Source organism: Oreochromis aureus, linkage group 12 (assembly GCF_013358895.1).
Source record: "Oreochromis aureus strain Israel breed Guangdong linkage group 12, ZZ_aureus, whole genome shotgun sequence".
Lineage (NCBI taxonomy): Eukaryota > Metazoa > Chordata > Actinopteri > Cichliformes > Cichlidae > Oreochromis > Oreochromis aureus.
The window spans coordinates 28,317,513-28,338,919 of NC_052953.1; the positions used below are offsets into that span (position 1 = coordinate 28,317,513).

General features: G+C 42.4%; 2 protein-coding genes across 9 annotated transcripts in view; one reads left to right on the forward strand and one right to left on the reverse strand.

Annotated features, from left to right (window-relative positions):
• cabin1 (calcineurin binding protein 1) overlaps nucleotides 1-15,791 on the reverse strand; it is a 37,818-nt gene extending 22,027 nt beyond the window's left edge. For 2 of the 7 annotated variants that reach the window (XM_031731271.2, XM_031731270.2), the window contains exons 1-30: nucleotides 15,619-15,772; nucleotides 15,110-15,162; nucleotides 14,905-14,997; nucleotides 14,672-14,785; nucleotides 13,269-13,403; nucleotides 12,994-13,174; nucleotides 12,769-12,898; nucleotides 12,514-12,663; nucleotides 11,988-12,295; nucleotides 11,706-11,883; nucleotides 11,476-11,609; nucleotides 11,167-11,384; nucleotides 10,930-11,002; nucleotides 10,491-10,678; nucleotides 10,266-10,403; nucleotides 9,863-10,051; nucleotides 9,542-9,784; nucleotides 9,273-9,426; nucleotides 9,053-9,168; nucleotides 8,763-8,924; nucleotides 7,677-7,883; nucleotides 7,381-7,526; nucleotides 6,922-7,183; nucleotides 6,511-6,681; nucleotides 5,713-5,802; nucleotides 5,421-5,581; nucleotides 5,112-5,323; nucleotides 2,598-2,663; nucleotides 1,696-1,875; nucleotides 394-788 (exon numbers count right to left, since the gene is read on the reverse strand). In XM_031731271.2, the coding sequence (XP_031587131.1) occupies nucleotides 394-788; nucleotides 1,696-1,875; nucleotides 2,598-2,663; nucleotides 5,112-5,323; nucleotides 5,421-5,581; nucleotides 5,713-5,802; nucleotides 6,511-6,681; nucleotides 6,922-7,183; nucleotides 7,381-7,526; nucleotides 7,677-7,883; nucleotides 8,763-8,924; nucleotides 9,053-9,168; nucleotides 9,273-9,426; nucleotides 9,542-9,784; nucleotides 9,863-10,051; nucleotides 10,266-10,403; nucleotides 10,491-10,678; nucleotides 10,930-11,002; nucleotides 11,167-11,384; nucleotides 11,476-11,609; nucleotides 11,706-11,883; nucleotides 11,988-12,295; nucleotides 12,514-12,663; nucleotides 12,769-12,898; nucleotides 12,994-13,174; nucleotides 13,269-13,403; nucleotides 14,672-14,785; nucleotides 14,905-14,997; nucleotides 15,110-15,112 (4,797 nt within the window). In that variant the 5' untranslated portion in view covers nucleotides 15,113-15,162; nucleotides 15,619-15,772. Of the gene's footprint in view, nucleotides 1-393; nucleotides 789-1,695; nucleotides 1,876-2,597; nucleotides 2,664-5,111; nucleotides 5,324-5,420; nucleotides 5,582-5,712; nucleotides 5,803-6,510; nucleotides 6,682-6,921; nucleotides 7,184-7,380; nucleotides 7,527-7,676; nucleotides 7,884-8,762; nucleotides 8,925-9,052; nucleotides 9,169-9,272; nucleotides 9,427-9,541; nucleotides 9,785-9,862; nucleotides 10,052-10,265; nucleotides 10,404-10,490; nucleotides 10,679-10,929; nucleotides 11,003-11,166; nucleotides 11,385-11,475; nucleotides 11,610-11,705; nucleotides 11,884-11,987; nucleotides 12,296-12,513; nucleotides 12,664-12,768; nucleotides 12,899-12,993; nucleotides 13,175-13,268; nucleotides 13,404-14,671; nucleotides 14,786-14,904; nucleotides 14,998-15,109; nucleotides 15,163-15,520 lie in introns of all 7 variants that reach the window. The other 5 variants (XM_039620705.1, XM_039620704.1, XM_039620706.1 and 2 more) reach the window with 5 other exon arrangements.
• neflb (neurofilament, light polypeptide b) lies at nucleotides 14,073-20,731 on the forward strand. Of its 2 annotated transcripts, none has more exons than XM_039620710.1 (5): nucleotides 14,073-14,237; nucleotides 17,952-19,278; nucleotides 19,432-19,556; nucleotides 19,677-20,071; nucleotides 20,172-20,731. In XM_039620710.1, the coding sequence occupies exons 1-5, from the start codon at nucleotides 14,200-14,202 to the stop codon at nucleotides 20,357-20,359; spliced, it is 2,073 nt and encodes a 690-aa protein (XP_039476644.1). In that variant the 5' UTR covers nucleotides 14,073-14,199; the 3' UTR covers nucleotides 20,360-20,731. The 2 variants fall into 2 exon arrangements, with proteins under 2 accessions (XP_039476644.1, XP_039476645.1); XM_039620711.1 differs by lacking the exon at nucleotides 14,073-14,237 and adding an exon at nucleotides 15,956-16,054.
• The last annotated feature ends 676 nt before the right edge of the window (nucleotides 20,732-21,407 follow it).

Genomic DNA, 21,407 nt, shown 5'->3' on the forward strand with positions numbered 1-21,407 from the left:
TGCTTTTATGAATGTAAATATCACAAGGTTAACCTCAAGTTGTAAATCACTGTTAAAGATCAAAAAATTAACAGCCAGATTAGACTGGAATAATATTATTTTGACAGATGAGACTAGATTGTAGGAACAGAATGAGCAGAAGAAAAGAATATCTCCCAAGGAGAAGGAACGGAAGGGCTCACGATTGAAATCACATGACAATATCTGTCAAAACTGTTGGAGAAAGTGATATAGAGAGGGAATGTGTGGCTGCCAGTGGGACCTGTATTTTGGTGCATAGTTAAAAAAGCAAAACCCACTCTACAAATACTTATGGAACTGAATACACTGAACACACCATCAATGCAAGAACAGGCTTGTGGCTTGGCCATCAGTTAACAGGGCTGGACTGACCTGATGGGTCTTGCTGTTTGCATAGAAGAAGGCCAGGCGGTAGAGACTCTTGTAGTGCTGAGGGAAGCGCCCCAGACAGAGAAACAGAGCCCGGACACACATCTCCACCAGCATTCGTTTCTGATCAGGACGATCTGGAGGCAGGGCTTTGGGCACTTCTATCACCTCAGCGGGGGGCTCGGGCTTCTTCTTACCCTCACTGGCCGGGGTCTGGGGAGTGGCCTGCTGAGAAGATGCTGGCTTTGGAGGGGTGACTGGCACAGGCATCAGGTTAGAACAGGGGTCCGAAGAGACTTTGGGAGCTGAACCCTCAGACACCACCACCACCACTCCTTCGACTTCTTCCTGGATAACTTTCTCTTCTGTCTGGATGCCAGTGTGCTCACCACGTGAGGCTAAGAAACAGCACAAAATAAAAAACTTTAGAACCTGAATTCAGCACAAAAGTCTCAAAGATTTCAGTTCTGGGGCATTTGGTTAAGTTAATGTTGATAGAAATAAATGTGGTTTTAATGCTTGGGTTACACAATTCTTTGGGCAGGAAGCTAAACTTTGACTGTTTTAATAAATAAACTGGACAATAATTTGCATTTTTCTTTATTATGAGTCTCAAAACAACAAGCTTTCATTGTTTAAAGACATTCACAGTCCTGCAGTTTGTCAGCATTTGTTTACCTCTCAGCTGAGATTATGGAAATTCAACAAATGCAGCAGCTAAGTATCCATGTTGTAGTTTCTGACATGTTTATGAACTTGAAGGGGAAAATATCAAAATTCTTACTACCCAGAAACACCTACATAATCTAAAACCTTCACAAGCCAGAAAGAATTTCCCCCACTTGCAATGTCAAAAGCATATAACCAATAGGCTTTGACCTAAAAAGTCCCACCCCTTCACTTCCTGCTTTATCTGAGGTGAAATGAGTGAGGTGGAAGAGCAGAGCATTTTGGGAACTCTACAATGTTCAGGGGTATAAGTGTTGCATCCTTTGGATTCTGGCTGAATTTTATAGCAAATTCAACTCTTTCTCACTGAAATCAGCCCACAGGCTGTTGGCTCTAACTGAGAGAAGGGAAGATGTCATTTTTAAGTGATGTTAGGATCTATTTAAACAATGGCAGTAGAAAACAATAACTTTCAAATAAAATTTCTTTCATGTCAAACACTAAGTTTGTGTTTTTGATCCCTCATTTGGGAACCTTAACTACACGAACATTTAATTGAATAAAAATCTTCAAAATGCTACTTTACGTGCCAACATGTGCCTGAAGCCATAAAAGGCTCATTTAATCTCTGATTACCTGTGTCCTCAGATGCTGCCTGGCCATCCTTTACCGGGGTTGTACTCTCTGATGAAGATGAGCTCGCTTTCCCAGAGGCGATTTTGTGGCTGCTGTCTTGTGAGCTAGCAGGGTCTGTGAAGGCATCCTGAGTGGAGTTGGAGTCAGAAAGCAAGACAACCTCACTGTCCTGACTGCGTTCTGGCGAAACAAACAAAGAGAGGGGAGGAAAGAAAAAAAAAGAAAGAAAGAAAACAAGGGTTATGCTGCCAGTTGCATGGCCGCAGACAGATAACTACAGTATTTGGGATAAAAATGGAGAATTATACATATTTGTGAGTTTTTGTGTACAAAAAGGTAATTCTGGTGAAGTGATCTTTCATAAAGATCAAGTGAAAATACTGTACAGTGTAAACTTTCATAATAATTCGTTATATGTAACAGCATGCTGTGGATGCCTTTTTGGAATTGGTGGTAATGTGACAAACATTTCCTGTTGTAATGTGGGGGAGGAGGGGGGGTATTGTACATATTTAGGAAAAAAAACAACTCATGAGCCAGAAATTCTTATTAGTGCATCGCACAAAGAGAGATGGTCTGTTTTTGTAAGTAAAACAGGTTTTTTTTGTTTTTAAATGCTACAATTCTTCCTAATTACATTCTGCAGGCTCAGGAAAAATCATCCTGGGCTGAGAACTGTAAATAAGAATCAAGAGGGCAACAAGCTTTAGCTATTTCAGAGAATAATGCACACAAAGGGCTTTTCAAAAGATTCAGTCATGAGTCAACAGCCAAGTTACTATGGTACTGTAAAATTTGTGTAAACTGACAGCTGTGCATTCAGCGCTTCCTACAAGAAAGCACTTCACTCTAGATTCAAAATATAGCCTCTTAAAAGGTTTGGTGGGTTTGAAGAGCAGTACCATTCAGGGAAGCCAGCCATATTGAAGACCTGGGCAGGCAGTAATCATGGTCAAACTCTGGTGAGGCTGTTGAAGATACGGGGAGCTGGTTTTAAAATATAATCAAGCAAATATTGCACCTCTTAATTTATAGAAAAGATTATTAAAAAAAAGAAAGAGAAAAATCAGTCATTTATGCTTCTAGACAACTGAATGCAAATTTAATGCCACTCCCCTTGAAAGTGTAGAACCTGATTCAGACACACATTTCTTTCTATAAGAAAATCTGCAGGTTAGAAATTAAGTCCAGAATCTGCAATATGAATCAAACCAAGAACAACTTTTCTCCCATTTTACTATTAGAATCTAAAAAATTAAATAAAATCATGGGAGTAGTTCAGGAAGTATTCTTCGATAAGTGTCGAAGAGTCGATAATGAACATAACGATTTCATAAATGCATGTCTGAATCTGGTCCTGCGGTTTTACCACGCTGATGCACTTTAAGCAGGACTCAAGACAGAGAAATTGGACACCTGCAAGCAGCAATGTGCATAGTGGGGCATTTTCTGGCTTCAGTCTCAGTTTTGAGTGCCAATAATAGGGCAGCCACATTCTTTCTGACTTGACATTTTCACACTAATTGGCCATAATTAGAAATTAGATCCAATTAGTGGTAAATAGCAAACATGACTCACGCAAGGTTTTGAAATCTCTCCCAGAAGTTTGACTTTCTGCAAAATTACCCCCCACACTGAGCCCACATAAAAATGTGACCATATGATACACCAGACAATTTAGTGGATTGTGATAAAAGGACGGACTTTGTCCAGTTGTGAAGGCATTCACCCCATTAGAACTACATGCATATAAATGGCAAAGCAGGTGGTAAAAGCAAGCAGGCAAAGAGGTAGCAGGCAGGTAGGTAGGTAGGTAGGTAGGAAGGAATCTGGAAAGGGTGACAAAACTGGCAACATGGGCAATATGGCTGCGTTATTTGCACATTCAAGCTCAATATGATACATGGGGTGGGTGGACAGATGTCACAGTTCTTGTCACATGGAAACAATGTCCAAGGCTCTTTGGTCCAAACAGCACTCGGCCTTTAGAGTTCAGGAAATTAAAATCAGCTCTGCAGCACAGTCATTGTGTAAGTATGCAACAACCACTGGAATAAAAAAAAACCAACCAAAAAACAGCCCATCTTGCATACTTAGAGTGTCTTCCCTTAATTTAAAAGAAAGGCAGTTAGGCTTACAATACACATCGCAAGAGCTAACATAACAGATGGTTAGTTTGCATGAGTCAGTAAGGTCTCTTATAATGTTAACTGTACACGTGGTAGTATATTTACATTGCTGAAAGCAATATTGTGCTATTAGCACATTACTACACAGAACTATCAAATTTATTCTTTTTAAGAATTCAAATTTTCTACTTTCATTTCCAGCTTCATGAGAAAAATCACATTTCACAAAAACAATTCTGTTTATCAGAGCTGACATGTCGAGCACATCGAACGTTCTGAACATGTGAAACTAGATTTTTATCTGCATAATAAAATCCAAACACCATCAAGTTTTGCTACCTGCAGACCAAACTAAAATGAAACCTTGTGTGTAAATACTGAACTTGAGAAGACTTCCATTTATTTTTTTAATACTAAATGCACTAAATTACAGAAAGCTAAACCTCAAATACATCATCCAACTGGACAAATCTAACCTTTCACCTCTGAGCTGTGTAAGGCATGCATAAATATTTAAAGGGCCTTAAATTCAAGAATCTACCAGTTAATTAAAAGTAAACTAACTGGTTATGCTTAGGAGCAGACTTTGGAAAAGTACTAGCCACAAGTCTTAATAAAAATCAAGATCACTGAGAATTTTCAGCTTTTCCTGGTGTGATAAACAGCAGCTCATATATGCAACCCCCAATATCAGCAACAGAACAAATGCTGGATGTTACAAGACTGAGGAAGTTGCAACACAACAACAACAACAACAACAACAACTATTACATATTAGGAGGGGCAAAGTGATGGTTAGGAAAGAACATGGGGCCAGCAATAAAGAGCTACAAGTGAAGGATATGCCACCAATATACCTACACACACACACACACACACACACACACACACACACACACACACACACACACACACACACACACACACACACACACACACACACACACACACACACACACACACACACACACACACACACACACACACACACACACACACACACACACAGATATATAAACCCACAGGCCTTAATGCTCTGTCATACTCAACCTTGAAATCAGTTTCTTTCCACACTGCTGTTGCAAATTAGTCAAATAATCAGTAGCCATATTGCCCATTTCACCACATCCCAATCACCCAGTGCACGGGAATCATTGTAACTGAAACCAAAGCCATTAAGCATGGTGATTAGCAATCGGAACACTCCCCAGTGGGCGTCCTGTCCCAGCGCAGAAAGAGCTCCAAAGAGCCCAACCCCTGAGACAGTGTCTAGGACTGGGACTGTACCATCAGCCTGCCGCTCCTCATGCCGCTGCTGCTGCCACTGTTGCCTTCGGAGTGTTTTGCGTTTGGCGTAATCGTGGTCAAACGGCGTGGCCACATAAGGAGGTGATGTCAGACCTGGGGTGGCAACTGATGGAATGGATGAGCTAAGGACATTCCCTATACAGACTGAGGGACAGTTAAAGTCTTCATCCATCATAGAGGGCGGTTTCTCCCTGAAATGAATCAAAAACAAGAATAAGTTCTTCTGCATGATTTTTTTAAATTTGACTTTTATATCATACTTCTTGTGTTGTATTTTTTATAACTTACTTCTCATGGGCCCTTGGCATGCTTGGCATACTTTTCTCTTCTCCCCTCGCAAATGGTCCTGTAGCTGCTTCAACCAGTAAGTTAAACAAGAGCTCGTGTTCCAGATCTGGCTCATCAGCCTCCAGTAGTTTCAGGATGGTGGCACTCAAACGGAAATGCAGCTAGAAGAAGTTTAATATATGCAAAGAATGTCTTTAAAACGTGAATGTTTCCAGGCAGTAATCTTACATAACACTGCACTGATGTAACACAACTAGAAAATATTGGGAGCCACATGTCACAGATAGCATACCTCCAGGGCTTCCATGGCCAGGTCAGGAGGATTATGGTAATGGATTTTACGGGGATACCTGGCAGCTTCTTCGTGCAGGTAGTTTGCTGCCTATAAACACAGAAAAGGTGAGAGTCACCAACCTGACAATCATCTGCCAAATTAAATTAACTCCTAAACGCGTTAAAAAATGCCTGCTGAAATCACGGTTCATACAGTTCATGTGCTTCCAACAATCTAATCAGAACAACACAGTTATGACTAACTCCATTTAGTGTTCTGCCAAAGGGGAGAAAGAGACAAGAAAAAGAAAAGAAGGAAACATCTTGCGGGAGCGGAAGGGCAGCGATCTTTGCTTCTGTAGGTGGATTATGAAACAACACCAGAGAGAAGAGAAAAAAAAGAAGAATACATCGGTAATCAAAGGTTTATTACAATGACTGGAACAGTCCTTATGGTTTTTATTTTATTACTTAACTAATATCTAATGAAACTGAAAGGAATACATTTAATGTTGTGTAGACAACAAGTTCCAGCCAAGCCACACCTCAATACCAATGTTTATTATTAAACACCAATTATTTAAAGAGTTCCTAACACACAGCCTACGTAGGATCATTTAAACAATGTGTCTAGCCCTGTGATACTCAAACTGTGGGGTAAGCGACCCTGGTGGGGCAAAACCAGGGGAAAATATGATGGTAAGATTTTCTGATGGAACGTTGATGGATCGTATTGAACGTTAGCGATTTGTATTTTAACATTTTTTTGAAAATGGGAGAACCACTGGTCTAGCTCTTTGTCACCAAACCACTTCACCTTTTTATAAAGCTGCAGATATCCCGCCGGAGGCTGTCTACGTTTCTCTGCTATCTTCCCCAGCATGTAGTGAATCAGCCACTCTTCTTCGTCACTGTCACCCTCACAACGGGAGGCGCCCTGAAAACACTGAAAGGCCGTCTCCAACATGGAGTCTCTCCTTTCTTCCATCTGAAACATCACAGACACACATACACACACACACACGATGGCAACATCATGAATATTGTAGCTCAAGGGGCTAGATTAATTGACTCTATAAAGACTGCCAGTATGGAACAAGCAAGAAGTGGCCCAATGCGATCGGTGAGTTTATGTCTAAAAAAAAAAAAAAAAAAAGAAAAAAAAAGGTGAACGTTTAAAACAAAAATGACAGGAAACACAGGTGAGTTACATGTCAGAGCGCCTCACCTGTTTAACCACCTCGGGGGGAAGCTCACTGCGCCACTGTTTGAGCTGCCGCGAAGCAAACGAATGCAGCGCATATGACATGGTACCGTACTCTATCCACAATGACAGATTGGAGCTGTCGATCTCCAGGGCCCTCTTAAAGCAGTTAAGCACTGCCTGGGAGTGCTTCCATATGGGAACATCGCTTTTCAGCTCGTTGGAGTTGAGCTTGTCTTGGATACGGCTGGCCCTCGCTAAAGCCATACCTGCCCAAGAGTCAAACCTAAAGCAACACAAGGAAAAACACTTCAGTATTCTCACTGCACTTAAAAGTACACTATGTTATATTTTATAAAAACAAACAGATACAAACAATTCCTCTGCACATCCACTTTTGTGCTTTTTCAAACAAAAATTAAAGTAAACCTTAACTTTAAAACACTAAGAACAAAAAAGGGATTACTGTGTGCAATGAGCTACCTGTTAGGACAAACGCATATGTCATGCATATAGAACTTGATGGCTTTGGATTGCTCCTTGTTCTTAAAATGATAGTCCGCCACAAGGTAGTAGATCTCATTGATGATCGGAGGTGCAGGAGCACTGCCCTCTGGAAGGCACGGAGCCTTAAAGAGAGAAACAAAAATATCTTAATTAAACGAGATTGTTACTGACATCAAGGCTTTTAAAAAATATATTACAGCAAGAAAGACCCTGTTTATAACGTCCGAGTCACTGCTGCTTCTCACTTTTTCACAGTGGCCCCGCAAACTGACCTTTTCTGTCATGTCCTCAATGTAGGCTGCCACTTCATCCATTGTGAGGACGGGAGTGTCACTTGGGGGGGCGATGCTTGCAAACCTCCTCAGCAAATTGGCCAATTCTGCAGACACTGTGCTCGTCTTATAGCTGTCAAACTCAGGCAGCGACTTTGGTTTGAAATACCGAAACATGAAGAGGGCATCGCTCCACAGAAGCTCAACCTTAAAGCAGAGTAATATTACGGGAAATTAATACCTGTGTAACATACATGGCTACAGCAAATTACTGCTAAAAGGTCCCAAGAAGACTACTCTTTTATTAGTTACACTGTACAGTTAGGACTCCAGCCACTGAAAAGCACTGACATACAACTGTGGGAATGACCCCCACCTGGTGGCTAAACGCAAGTACTACAAAAATACAAGAGATTGGGTACTTTACACACAAACCTCCTGCTGCTGTGAGTTATAATATAACACAAGTTTACCTTTTTCACTCCCTTTGACTCTTAATTTTAAATCAAATGTAACTATTTACAAAGAACTCTGTCAAGCATCTCCTATAGTGACAAAGCAATAAAGGAGGCACGCTGTTATATACTAAATATTTCATTATCTCGTGAGTTACTCAAAGACAATTTCACTAAATTACGGTAAAAGTCTAAAAGCCCACAAACCACAATTCTGTCGGTAAGTCGTTAATCTAAATGTGTTTGCATTTTTCTCACACACTGAATCAGTGCAATTAACGCTTTTTCACTGGCGCAATTTATTTCAGTGACATCAGAAGTGTATTCCTCACCAGCAAAACAACATTAATGGATATAGCAGACTTTTTCTGTGTGTCGTGAGGGCCTGTCTGAGTCATCAGCCCTCAGCTAAACAACTCACTATTTATGCAGGTTTGTCAATACCGCTGGGAAATCACACAAAATAGTCCGACCTTAAGTTACCCCTCAGCAATTCTGCCTGTTCTTCAGATATTGACTTTTGGACTATGTCATTAAATTAATTAACTTCTGCTTGGCAGAGCCGCTTGTAGATCAAACAACAAACTATAACACATTAAATCAAGCAGAGTGTTTTAAGTATCTGTATAACCTGTGGAGATGAATGATCTTCAAGGTAGCGGGCCTTGCTCTTCTTACTGGGGTAGGCATATAAACAGAAAAAGCACTGTTCCAGGGCCATTTCCAACTCCTCCTTGTAGGGGTGAGAGTCACTGCTAGTAGAGGCTGCAAACTCTTTTTCCAAAACTCGCACCTAAACCAACAAAAACAAATATTTAAAAACATTTTCATATCTTTTTAAAAATCGACACGTAGGCTGTACATTACTTTGTTTTTTTTGGTGTGGATGTAGCATTTGCAGAGAGCAGTTAACAAACTTACAAAAAATTTGAGAAGGGCGCCGTCTGAGCTGCAGCACAAGGACCGGCGGCCAAGATACTCGTGGGCTGTGTTCAGAAGCATCAGGGAGGAGGGCAGCATGGGGGTGTCTGAGTCATCTAAAAATGAAGACTTGACAGTGTCACTCAGTGTAACAACTGACATGGCATATACAGTACACTGAAGGAAAACTAAACAGCATGAAAGCAAGAAGTCAACAAACCTTCATCATCCCCTACAGACATATGCTGTCGAAGCATACAGTCAAAGGCAGCCTCTTCGTGCTTGATAATGCGATACAGGATAATCCAAGGCAGGACTGAGAAGAAAAAGGGCTCCTTGGGATCATCAGAAATGGTCATGCTAAGATCAATCAGCTGAAACGCAAACCGACAACACAATAAATTAGCAATCTAAAAATTAAGTGTATCCGTATCTTACTGTTGCGTGAATTAAAGCATTACTTAAGGCGAACAGAAACTCTCTTTGAACCTGGATTAGGTTGTTTGCCAGTCGAGCCATACTAGAGAAGTGGGGGACATTGCTCAGAAGCTCCGCCTCTTTATTGAAGCAGACCTCGATGCCGTCTAGCAGCTTCACAATGGTGCTAACCCACTCCTCCTTGCTAGGTGGAGAGCTGCTTGGAGCAGAGTTGAGCTGCTGGAGGGCTTCATTCAAGGCCAGCTCGCTGCACTCCAAACACTGCTGGTAGTCCTGCAGCTTCAATAGTGAGTTCTAGGACACAGGGTTAGAAATAATTACGCATTTCAAATCGGTTAGCGATTCCACGGATATCGCTGTAGTTTGTCTAACCTGCAGTAACGTCAACTGGGTGGGACGCTCAGGTGTTGAGCTGACAAACTCCAGAGATTTGCTCCTGCTCCCATAATTAAGGGTGGGCTGCAGCAGACGCACCACCGAGTCGAAGTCTGATGACTCAAAGAGGCGCTGGATCTCTTCCAAAGATTGACAGCGCTCCAGACTCTTTAGCCTTTTGTCAATCTGCATGTGGGAATAGAGAACCCCCCCCCCAAAAACACAGTCAAAACATCTACAAAATAAGCTTAAAAATGTACCTCTCTCTTTTACATACGCCATATATACATACATTTATATATTTCATAATTAAGTATTTTGATTCTGATAAACCCCATAAGAGAGAAATGGGGATTATATTGATAAAAGCGAAAATATATATACTGGCCAGCACACAAACCTCCTCTACAGAGATTGCTGCATCTACACGAAGGTTAGGCAGGTTGATTGTGTACTGTTTCCCATCTGGGCTCTTTGATTTGCTCTGCAAAAGGCCTACACAGACATCATAGCTCTCCAGAGCCAATTCCATGTCCCCCTGTCAAAACAAGAAATACACTGTGACTGAGCAAAAAAAAATGACTCAATAATAATCAAGTAAAATATAAATAGACATAAACTTTACCTGCAGGGCCAGGAATCGTGCCTTTAGCCAGTATACTCGCACCATGACATCCAGCCAGTCATCCTCAAACAGATCTCTTTGGGATGCACCGAGAGCAAGAAGTAATAAATCACCCTGGAAGTGCTGCCCAGGAAATTCTGAGTCAGTGGTATTGTTTCCGGAGCCACTGCTGCTTCTTCTAGGAGTAACTGGATAAGGAATTAAAATATGAATGCAAGCCAAAAATAAACAATGAAGTTCCAATGTAAAACAAATATGTTCAACTCCAACAGTGACTCCAACACCTTTTAGATCATTTAGCCAAATTTTAAATGCTAGATAAATGGCAACACATTTCTCACATTCTCTTGAATGCTTTGCTCAGTAGTGGTTTGTCCAAACTGATCTTTTCAAAATCTACTAGGATATGAGAAAAATTATGAAGCTCACTCAGACTTACCAGCCTTCCCTTTGCTGTGTAACCATTGCTCCAACTGCAGTTCCATACAAGCCAAGCTCATCGTCAACATCCCCTGCATACGTTTACACACACAAAAAAAAAAAAAAAAAGCAAAACAAAACTAGATCCTTAGAGAAAAGCCTTAAAGGGCTTAAAGTAAATTAATGTTAAGCTATAAACATCCCAGTATGATAAAAGACATTCAAGCAACCATGAAATTAACCAACTTTCATTTACCCGGATGTGCTGGTTGCTGCAGTCCCGAAGGAGAGGATTAGGAAGACCGTTGCTGTGCTTCCTCCAGGTCTGATAGACCTCCAGGACCACAGCAGTCAAGCCCCGAGGCCACTCCTCCATGAACTTCTGACCCACTGCTTTCAGATAGCGCATCATCAGGTCCAGTATACCACCATTGGCCATATTATCAAGAAGAAAGTTGTGGACATCTTGTTGTTCTGGAGGAAGGCGTGGACAGTGTGTTAATATGACGGAAACACCAAAACGAGACATGATATTGTGAATACACATTTAGGATGCACTACATACCAGACTTCATGTATTCAACTGAGTCCACAGGCAAGCAACTCCCATGCAGAGGCTGTATGTCATCCTTGCCATCACACTGTGTCTCGAGATTACTAAGGCTCTCATCGTCATTATCAGGATCAAATTTCTTTAGCCTAAGAGAAACCAGCAAAATACTTTTACATCAACAAAACTATAATTGAGCTGTAAGATTTATGCATTCTACATAAGGTTCAGTATAAAACAGCTACCTAGAAGGTAGGTATTTAAAAAGCAGTTCCTGAAAATCAATCTTCTCCTCCTTCTTGCATTTAGTGTTTCGAACACGTGCAGAGCGCCGCTTTGCTGTTTCCCCGCTATCTTCTACCACGCGTTTCCGTTTCGGCGCTTTCTTCACCTTATCTGTGAGCGACACTTCCATTGCTGTAGCTGTGAAGATTTTGAGAACATTTAAATGGCTACAATAACAACAACAATAATACTTTTAATTGATACAAATAATCACAGTGGGAGGCAAGACAAACAGCACTGACCAACAGGTGGAACAAAGGTGTTGACCTCTACAGTGGACTGACTGGTGGCAATTTGAGGTTGAGTACCAGATTGAGCCATCACTGCTGGCTCAGTGAAGACCACTGGAGGCAGGGATGAACTGGGGCTGCTGCTTAGCACTGTGGTCTGGCCCATACTGACAGGGCTGCTTGGCTGGGGGATGTTCTGGAGGACGTTTGGGTCACGGTACTCTGACAAGTCAATTCTGCGGCCAAGACTTGGGCGTGGTGGCTCACACGTGGTCTGATGTCTGTACATTGCAAGGAGACTTTCACCCAGATGTTTCCATCTGCAATAAATACAGAAGATATGGTTGTGGTGCTTACTTAGATGTCAACCAAGCATAGCAAAAAAATTTTGGTCCGGTGATTCAGCATTTTCTGCTCATGTAAAGCAAAGCATGGTAATAATTAACAATAATCTGTCCTCATTAAAACAAATAATCTATGATTAAATGCTGACTGTGTAATGAAATGACGCAGACAGCAACAACAGCAGAGCACTCACGAGAAGCTGTGGATGGGCTGAATGAGGACAAGGTCAGGTTTTGGCTCAGAAAGAGAGAGAGCCTGCCTGCGCCTCCTTATCTCCAGCGCCTCTTCCATAATGGATTTGCGTTCCTCTTCTTCCACTTCCACATAGTGAATAGAAATATCACTGAGAAAAGTACAAAAAAATAAGACAGAGACAAGTTTGTCAGTCATGGAAAAGTATGGTGCAACTAATAAACAGTTTAAGAACTTAAAAGAAAGTTGCCTTTACCATTTCATGAACATCTGCATCGTATCCCTCTTCAGACAAGGCTGTTCCTCAAATATTTTTTCCTTCAACACCAGACCTTTGGTGTAACAATGGTCCTTCTCTAGGGCTTTGGAAATGAAGTACAAACAGCCTGGAAATACATAGAGAGATGATAGTTACTTTTTTTTTCCCCATACATGAGCTCTTAACCTGACCATGAAAAGCTTATGATGACATGTTACATACAGCTGTAGTCACTGAGTGTGTAGAGTATAGTTATGAGGTTGTCCAGGCAGGGCCAGTGGTCAGGGTTACAGTGCAATCCTTCCTCGAATGCATGACGAGCCAGAGGAATGCGCACCAGTCGCACAGCCACCTGACCAATTTTGTACCACATGTTCACATCAGTGGAATCCAACATAACGGCCTGAGAACAGAGCAGAGCAGAATATATAGTATGAACACCTGCCAGCGTTATTCATTCGTTCATTGAACTTATTCAAGTTAAAGTGGCACATTACCTCTAAGTAAAACTCCATAGCGGTCTCCAGGTCATCCCGTAATGCAGCCATACTAGCCAGATTTTTAAAAGTTGAATATTTCAGCATCAGTCCGGGGTGCTTGAGGCCCACTCTCTGATCATCAGAGGGCATGGCCTGAAATATTAAAAGGATACATCAGATTCAACACCAAACCCTGTGTGGTCTTGATAAGATCAAGCAAGGTAAATAATGTCAACATGACCAAATCAACATGGCCAGTTTTAAGTTTCAAGTAGTGAAACTGAATTTTATACAGAAAATGGTTAACATGATATTTTCATAATGACACAAAGTATGAAAATGTATGTCCTGAGAAACACAAATGGAAGAAAATCTGCAACAATGTGTGAAACTTTAAATATCACAGATCATCACTTTAGTCCTCGTGATCAAACGAGCCTCCAAGCTGGCTACGTGTGGTGTTTCAGTTTGAATTTTAAATGCACTGCATTGGTCTCATTGCAATTTACAAACATGGGATGCGGGATGAGCTCATCGGGTATTAGGATGAGTTTCAGAGCTTGAGCCCTTTCGTTCAGCTCCTGGAATTTTGGCACTTTCCTGTCAATTATCAACTCCTCCATATCATCTGCAGCCATGCGAAGCAGAGCCTCTTAATAGTTAATTTTTAAGTTTTTCTTTTCCAATATTTTGATAACACCATCCTGGGTAAGGTTCAGGGTCTCCTTCTCTGCCTTTATAAAAGCTGTTCTCAAGGTCTGCGCTGCTGATAAACTGATTTTCTCCAGCTCTTTAAAGAGAGGAAACATCACAGCGTAGAGAGCCCTCGGAGCAAGTGAGGCAGCGTCTGCTTCATTCTTTATGTCTCCCGTGGTCATCCTTGACCAAGCGATGGACCTCTGTGCGTGCACTCATCCACTGATGCCGGTTTCACCACACTCAATCAGTCATGGAGACTGACAGAATGGGAGCAGACAAGGATCTCGGGTGAGATGGCTGTCAGTGATGAGAATACCGGCGCACTGTTGACTGGATGGTGGATTTATAGAAAACAATAAATTACCTCCATAGGTAACGCGCTAATGTTAGAACAGCAGCTTTAGTGGTAAGCACTGTTGCCTCACAGCTAGAAGGTCCTAATTACGAATCCACCATCTGATTGGGGCAAAGCCGTGTTGCGTTCGCATGTTTCCCCGTGTTTTCGTGGGTTATCTCCCGGTACTCTGGCTTCCTGCCAGGGTCTGTCTCTATGTGTTAGCCCTGCGATAGACTGCTGACCTGTTCAGGGTTTACCCTGACTCTCGCCCTGGGACAGCTGGGATAGCCCACCCACCCCCACAACCCTGAAAAGTGTAAGAGAATGGATGGATGAACAGGATGTTCTGTGCAACCATATTAAAGGTTTTTGTTGGTGTGTTTACCTCTTTGAGCAGTGGAGTTTTGAGAAGCTCATGGTAGGCCTTGGCGGACTCCTCAAATTTATCATGTTTCTGCAGATCCAAAGCTTTGTGATATAAAGCGAATGCCTCTGCTTCCTATAGACAGAAACAAACGGGGGAATACAACTGACTTAATGGGATGTACAGAGATGAATGACTGCATCAGCAGATAGAACTAATATTGCTTATTCATCAGCATATAGTATGTAGCCTACTTGAGCCTCTTTTGTCTGACTCTTGCTGTTTCTCAGGGGGTCTTGAGACTCGTCTGCAGCTGTCGAAGCAGCATTTAGTGCTGCTATGCGAATCTGTGTAAAAGGGCAGAGAGAAAACGCTTTACCATGCAGTAATCTGTCTTAGGCAAGGGAGTGTGCGTAGTTACAATGAGGATGTAGCTGACGCTGTGATTCAAGATCTTACCATTTTAATATTTGAAAAGCAGATCTTCTGCCTTCACGGTTCGCAGATTTTAACTGGATACACAGGAAAGAGACGTCGATGAATGCAAGACAAAACAAAAATTACACTGCAAAGCCATTTAGTATGTCCTCTGTGTCTTTTTTATTTACTGTTATCTATTCATTTGAATGTATGTGAGAGATTTGGGCGTACACAACCTACAACACAGAAAAGCAATGCGAGCCGGCGTTTCTATCACGCCACGTAATTGCTCTTTAAAGAGGAGATTACGACCACTTGGGACTGACTAGCTTACATTACCGACACGCCATTCAAAACCAAATGTGGTTAACTTAGCTCTCTGTAAACGATATTTCGCTCCTAGCAAATAATATACAGAACTCTGAAGAGTAGATGCTAAACGTAGCTCACAGTTTCTCCAGCTAGCCGAAATTAGCAGGGACGTTTGTGAGCTAACTGTAGCTTGTGCTCCGCCGGGCGACCGTCACTTCCAGAGCTCAGCGACTTACCATTCATTCTCAATTAAACTGCACCTGTAAAGTTTCAGGTACTCGAGCAACGTAACAAACCCTGAAAACTCCGCGGCTACGAAGCACGAAGCAATTTAGAAACTTAACCTATTCATCATCCTTTGTTGTTGTCAAACATGGATGAGACCCGAGAATGTTTGCGTCACTGGATGACATTTGCTGCCCGCCAATCAGTAACGTGGTCACTGATTGGTCAATACCCAGTGGGCGTAATCTTAGGACCAACGATACTGTATGATATTGGGCGACACCGTCTGGGTTTGCTTTATTACTACACCGGCGTACGCCTGCCGAAAGGGCAGCGCGACATGGCATTTGAAGTGTCGGATATTCTGAGGCCAATACAAGGAAAAGAGCACGCCGACTGAAAGAGCATTTATTACAAAGCTACACGCTATCTAAGGAATACACAAAGGTAGCCCAATTGTTGGAATTAAATAGAATATTGTATATTATCCTAATTTGTGCAACAGAAACCCAACCTGCCAAATGCGTACTCTTGCATAGTGTTATTTTAAACTACATCGGCGACCAATCAGGAACCTCTATATATAAAATTGCAAATTAAAGGTTGGGGCAAAATCAGGTCGGTCAGAGGGATGTACACTTGTTATTGGTTATATCTTTGTTTTCCAAATGACGATGCTCCGCGAAATAACATTATATCTTTATAATAGTGTCATTCGTATATTTTAGTGGTTAATTAAAATGGGAAGAAATGGGTAATTTCATACTAATTGAATAGACTTTTTTCTCAGCAAGTAGCCCATTAAAAAGCCCCTCTGCGGTCTCAAAGCCTCAATGGGGCAGCAGGCCATTTAAACAGCACGATATGCATGAGTGGCTCGTTACAATACCTGTGCCAGCTTCCTAAAAACGAGCATGAACTTTTAATATGCAGAGATATGCTTATCCCCTCTTGACCAAAGTTAAAATAACTTCATCGGAAGCTAGGCTACCCGTAGTATGTCAAGTTTATGCAGAGGTCCATTCGTAGTGTGTACTAGTGTCATGGTCCACAGTTAGATGGGTAAGCAAGTGCACAGATTTGGTAAAAATAAAACTGAGGGATTTGGGAACAGCCTATTGCAACAAATCCTTTGGGCAGAAAAATCAGTAGCCTTATACATGTTTGCTTGTATGTTTACTTGTTCTCATCAAGTCCAAGCTATTAAATCTTCAAACAACCGTGTACAATCATACATACACTACACGAGCAAAATGTCCAAACAAAATGTTGTGTTTCTCCTGAAACATTACTGACTTATCAATTATGCACTAATAATGGCAAAATTTATTAACTTGATTTTTTTCTTGATTTGTGACACTCCAAAACTGTATGTAAACTGCAAAACTAACAGAAATACACGCAAAGTTTGTAGTAAAGTGCATAGCCATCTCATATTTTTTTCCAAGTACGTCTTTAGACTGTAGTTCGGCCTGTGCACTATAAAGCTGACTGCCCATGGATGGACGTGCATATGTTCTTGAGAATCCAATTCCCCATATTTACAAGATAAATATGCAACCCTGTTTCCTGGAAAGCGTGGGTGCTGCAGCATAAGCAGCACGTGTGCATAATATATAAAATGTTGAAAATGAGACATGTTGTTTTATGAAAAATATAGCTTCATTTTGAATGTAGCACCAACCACATACAGCCCATGAGTATTATCTTGCATATTATTGAATTAATTTATCATATATTTATTTATTCACCAAATATACAGTTCATATTGGCTAAATCAGGAGATGACAAGGTGTAAACAAGAACATTTGTTATAGATTAGTGCTCCCAGTCTTAAATATTTATAGCCCTGTTTCCATCATGGAAACTTTCCTCACGTACTAAGAACCATTCGAGTGACTCGTGTTTTTTCCACGGCGTGGATCAGGGTCTAAATGAAGCTCTGGAAAATCAACATGATCAACATTGTGACATGCATGGGAAACAGTCAACCACTAGAGGGCAAACTTTTATCTATAATCATGATAAGATCCAGTTTGGTTTTTTTCACCCTTTTTTCAGCACCCCAAGATGCTGAGCTGATTACCTTAGCAATGGTTTGCTGTGATAGTTGGATCATAATAGAAATTTCACTGATACCTTGTCAGACATTGCTGACAAATTGTATAAAATTATGCAAAGCAGTGGCTAAAAGATGGTTTTCCCTTTATTCTGTAGTTTGCACAGATATGTGATAGAAAGATGAGGTCTTTGTTAGGGTTTCTGATGAAGAACTGCAAGAAAACTGCAGCTTCTAGGTGTAACAGTATATCATCTTTGTCCTCACTGACCCTGTCTGTTGCAGTCCCTTGTTGCTCTGTCGTTGCTTCTCCCCCGCCTCCTCCATCCCTACACTCATCCTCACCCACCCCATCTCTTCCTTGGCTGAGACCGGCTGGCTGGCACTATTATCAATTCTTTCTGTCAGCATGCCTGCAAAGAAGAAAAAAAACGCTTACGTCACAGTCATTACTGGCCCTATAAAAGTCAGAGTGATGCAGATTCACTGTGCAGTCGGCCCGGCAACATTCACAGACACAGAGCAGCCCGTCTCACTAGTCATGGCTTCCGCCGGCTTTGACCCTTACTTTTCTTATGCTTACAAGAAGCGGGGAGTTGTGCGCAGCGGAGGATATGGGGCTGGTGGAGGAGGAGTAGCTAGGTCTGCCTACTCCACCCACTCTGCCCCAGTACCTTCCTATGCATCTTCACGCAGAAGTTATCCAGCATACACCCGAGCTACTTCCAGCTACTCCACCCTTCTTTCTGCTCCTGTGTTTGCAGCTACTCCTGAGCTACGCCTTGACCAAGCAGCCCAAGTCAGCTCTGAGTTCAAAGCAGTAAGGACCCAGGAGAAGGCTCAGCTGCAAGACCTGAATGACCGCTTCGCAAGCTTCATTGAGAGGGTCCATGAACTTGAGCAGCAGAACAAGTTGCTGGAGACTGAACTCCTGCTGCTTAGGCAAAGGCAGACGGAACCATCCAACATTCGGGCCCTGTATGAGCATGAGATCCGCCAGCTCCGTGTAGCTGTGGAAGAGGCCCGCCATGAAAAGCAAGCAGCCCAGGACCATAGGGATCAGATGGAGGATGTGCTGAGGAACCTGCAGAAACGGTATGAGGAGGAAGTGCTTGGCAGAGAGGAGGCCGAGGGCAGGCTCATGGATGCCAGGAAGGGAGCAGATGAAGCCACACTGGGCCAGGCCGAGCTTGAGAAACGAGTCGAGACCCTGCTGGAGGAGCTGGCCTTCCTGAAGCGCCTCTGTGAGAGTGAGATTGCGGAGCTGCAGGCCCAAATCCAGTACAGCGCAGAGGTGTCAGTGGAGATGGAGGTTGCCAAACCGGACCTGTCTGCTGCCCTCCGTGACATCCGAGTGCAGTACGAGAAGCTGGCACAGCGCAACCTGCAGTCGGCCGAAGAATGGTTCTGCAACAAGATGAATGTCATGACAGTGGGCGCCACTCGCACCACGGAGACTGCACGCAGTGCCAAAGATGAAGCTGGAGAGTACCGCCGGTTGCTTAAAGCCAAAATGCTGGAGATTGATGCCTGCCGCCAGATGAACCAAGCTCTGGAAAACCAACTACAGGAAGTGGAGGAGAAACAGAGTGCTGAGATTGCTGCACTGCAGGTGAGGCACAGAAACAAAGGAAGTGCAGTGACCTCTGTTTCTTTCTTGTGATAAAAAAAGAAGAAGAAGTGATCCTTTGTTATTTTCTGTTACTCAGAGGAGTCACAGAGCAGATATTTAACTTATGTACATATAACATTTCTCTTTGTACAGGATACAATATGTGAACTGGAAGAAGAGCTGAGGGCAAACAAAAATGACATGGCTCGCTACTTGAAAGATTACCAGGACCTTCTGAATGTGAAGATGGCACTGGATATCGAAATTGCTGCATACAGGTAAGTGCCTTATACATAGTGTCCCACTGTCTTATATACTGGATGGGTAATTGTGGAATACACAATAAAATTGGCAATTAGGCATCTCATCTTCTTGTAATGTGTGCTTTATCCTATCAGGAAGCTCCTTGAGGGAGAAGAGAATCGTTTGAATGTGGCAGGACCGATTTCTGTCACTGGGTACTCCCAAGCCATGTTTTCTGCTCCGTCCTATGCAAGAACGCAGATCTCCATGCATTCTCAGCTGAGCTCTGCAGCTCCATACCTGCTGAGCTCCCGCCTGTATACTACATCGCTGCCCACAGAGGAGACAATATCTGCGAGCCAAGCACAGCAGGCAGAGGCTAGCCCTCCCGAAGAGGAGGAAGAAGAGCAGGTGGAAGAGGAAGAGAAAGCTGAAGAAGAAAAGGAGGAAGAAGAGGCAGAGCAGGAGGAAGGGGGGGAAGAAGAGGAGGAGGAGACAGCAGAGAAGGAAGGAGACGAAGAAGAGAAGGAGGAAGAGGCAGATGCAGAAGGTTAGTGTGGTAAATTTCTATGTATACCCCTGTGCGTGTCCCTGTGTGTGGGAAACTAATGTGACCTTTTATCTTTCTTCACCTCATTTTCATCGCGAAGAGGCTGAGGCAGAGGATGGAGAAAAAGAAGACGAGGGGGAAGGAGGAGAGGACGGCCAGCCTCAAGAGGAGGAAGATGCCGATCAGAAAGAAACAAAGGGCGATGAAGAGGGTGAGAAGGAGGACGAAACTGGAAAAGAAGAGGAGGCTGAGGAGAAAAATGGGAAAACAACAGATAAAAAAGTCTAACTTTACTCATTTTAAAAACAAAGTGCTAGCCTGTAGCTAAAAGGATGTTCCAAATCCTCTGGTGCTCCTATTTGCTCTGATGTCTCATTCAAACCAAATGAAAATCTCTTAAAAAAGTGCTGGTGACCTTCACCTCTGTGTGGTCGACACGAGTGCCTGAAAGCATGTATGCACAGGTACACTCTGCAAAAGATTCTGCAAAAAAAAAAAAAAAAAACATTTACAAAGAAAGGATTTGTCAGCGGTAGGAATTCTGCTTTGTGAAGAAATGTTTGCTGGTGCTTTACCTTAACCAAAATATGCTTATGTAACTGCCTTGTATGTGCAATAGCCTTCAAGTCCATCATGTGCTGCATTAAACTCCAATAAAGCCTTGAAGCCTTCTTAACCAGAAGCTATCTCCTGGATTTTAATTTTTCCAAGCATTTGCAATGGTGTGTCAAATCGAGTAACATTTAGCATAAATAAAATGCATAAAAAGAAAATCATATTCAGCGTCCAAGCCCTGCGACTCACTTGCACATGCCAGGATGGAATTTTTTACTTCCTAATTAGCCCCTGAGCTTCTTCTTCTTTCGTTCAGAGTCTTAAAGCAAAATGCTACTGTTGCACTAGAATGTTAATGGAGGTTAATGGAAAAGTACGGAAATGGCAGCCAGAGGGCCTTGCTTCTGTTCACCACGATAAATCAGCTCACAATTGACTGAGAGGAGGAGGGCTGCAGCAAACCAGCACGGTCAGCAAGTCTGGATCATCTTAGGTCTTATTCAGCAAAAAAAAGAGAGAAAAAAACACACCAGTCCATAATTAAAATGCATGAAAAACAACACACGATACAATAAATTTTCAGTGTATCGGGCAAGCATTAATCTTTTAGCTTTTCAACATGACAAAGCCAATAAAGTCTCCTTAGATTTCCAATAACTTGTGAAACCAAAGGCTGGTGTTAACGAATTGAGTTACGCTGGCGTTTTAGGCTTTTTAAGTCAGCAGGTCGTCCGCTGTCCCGTCTCTGTGTGATCAGTGAGCTGACACCGGTGTTTTTTTC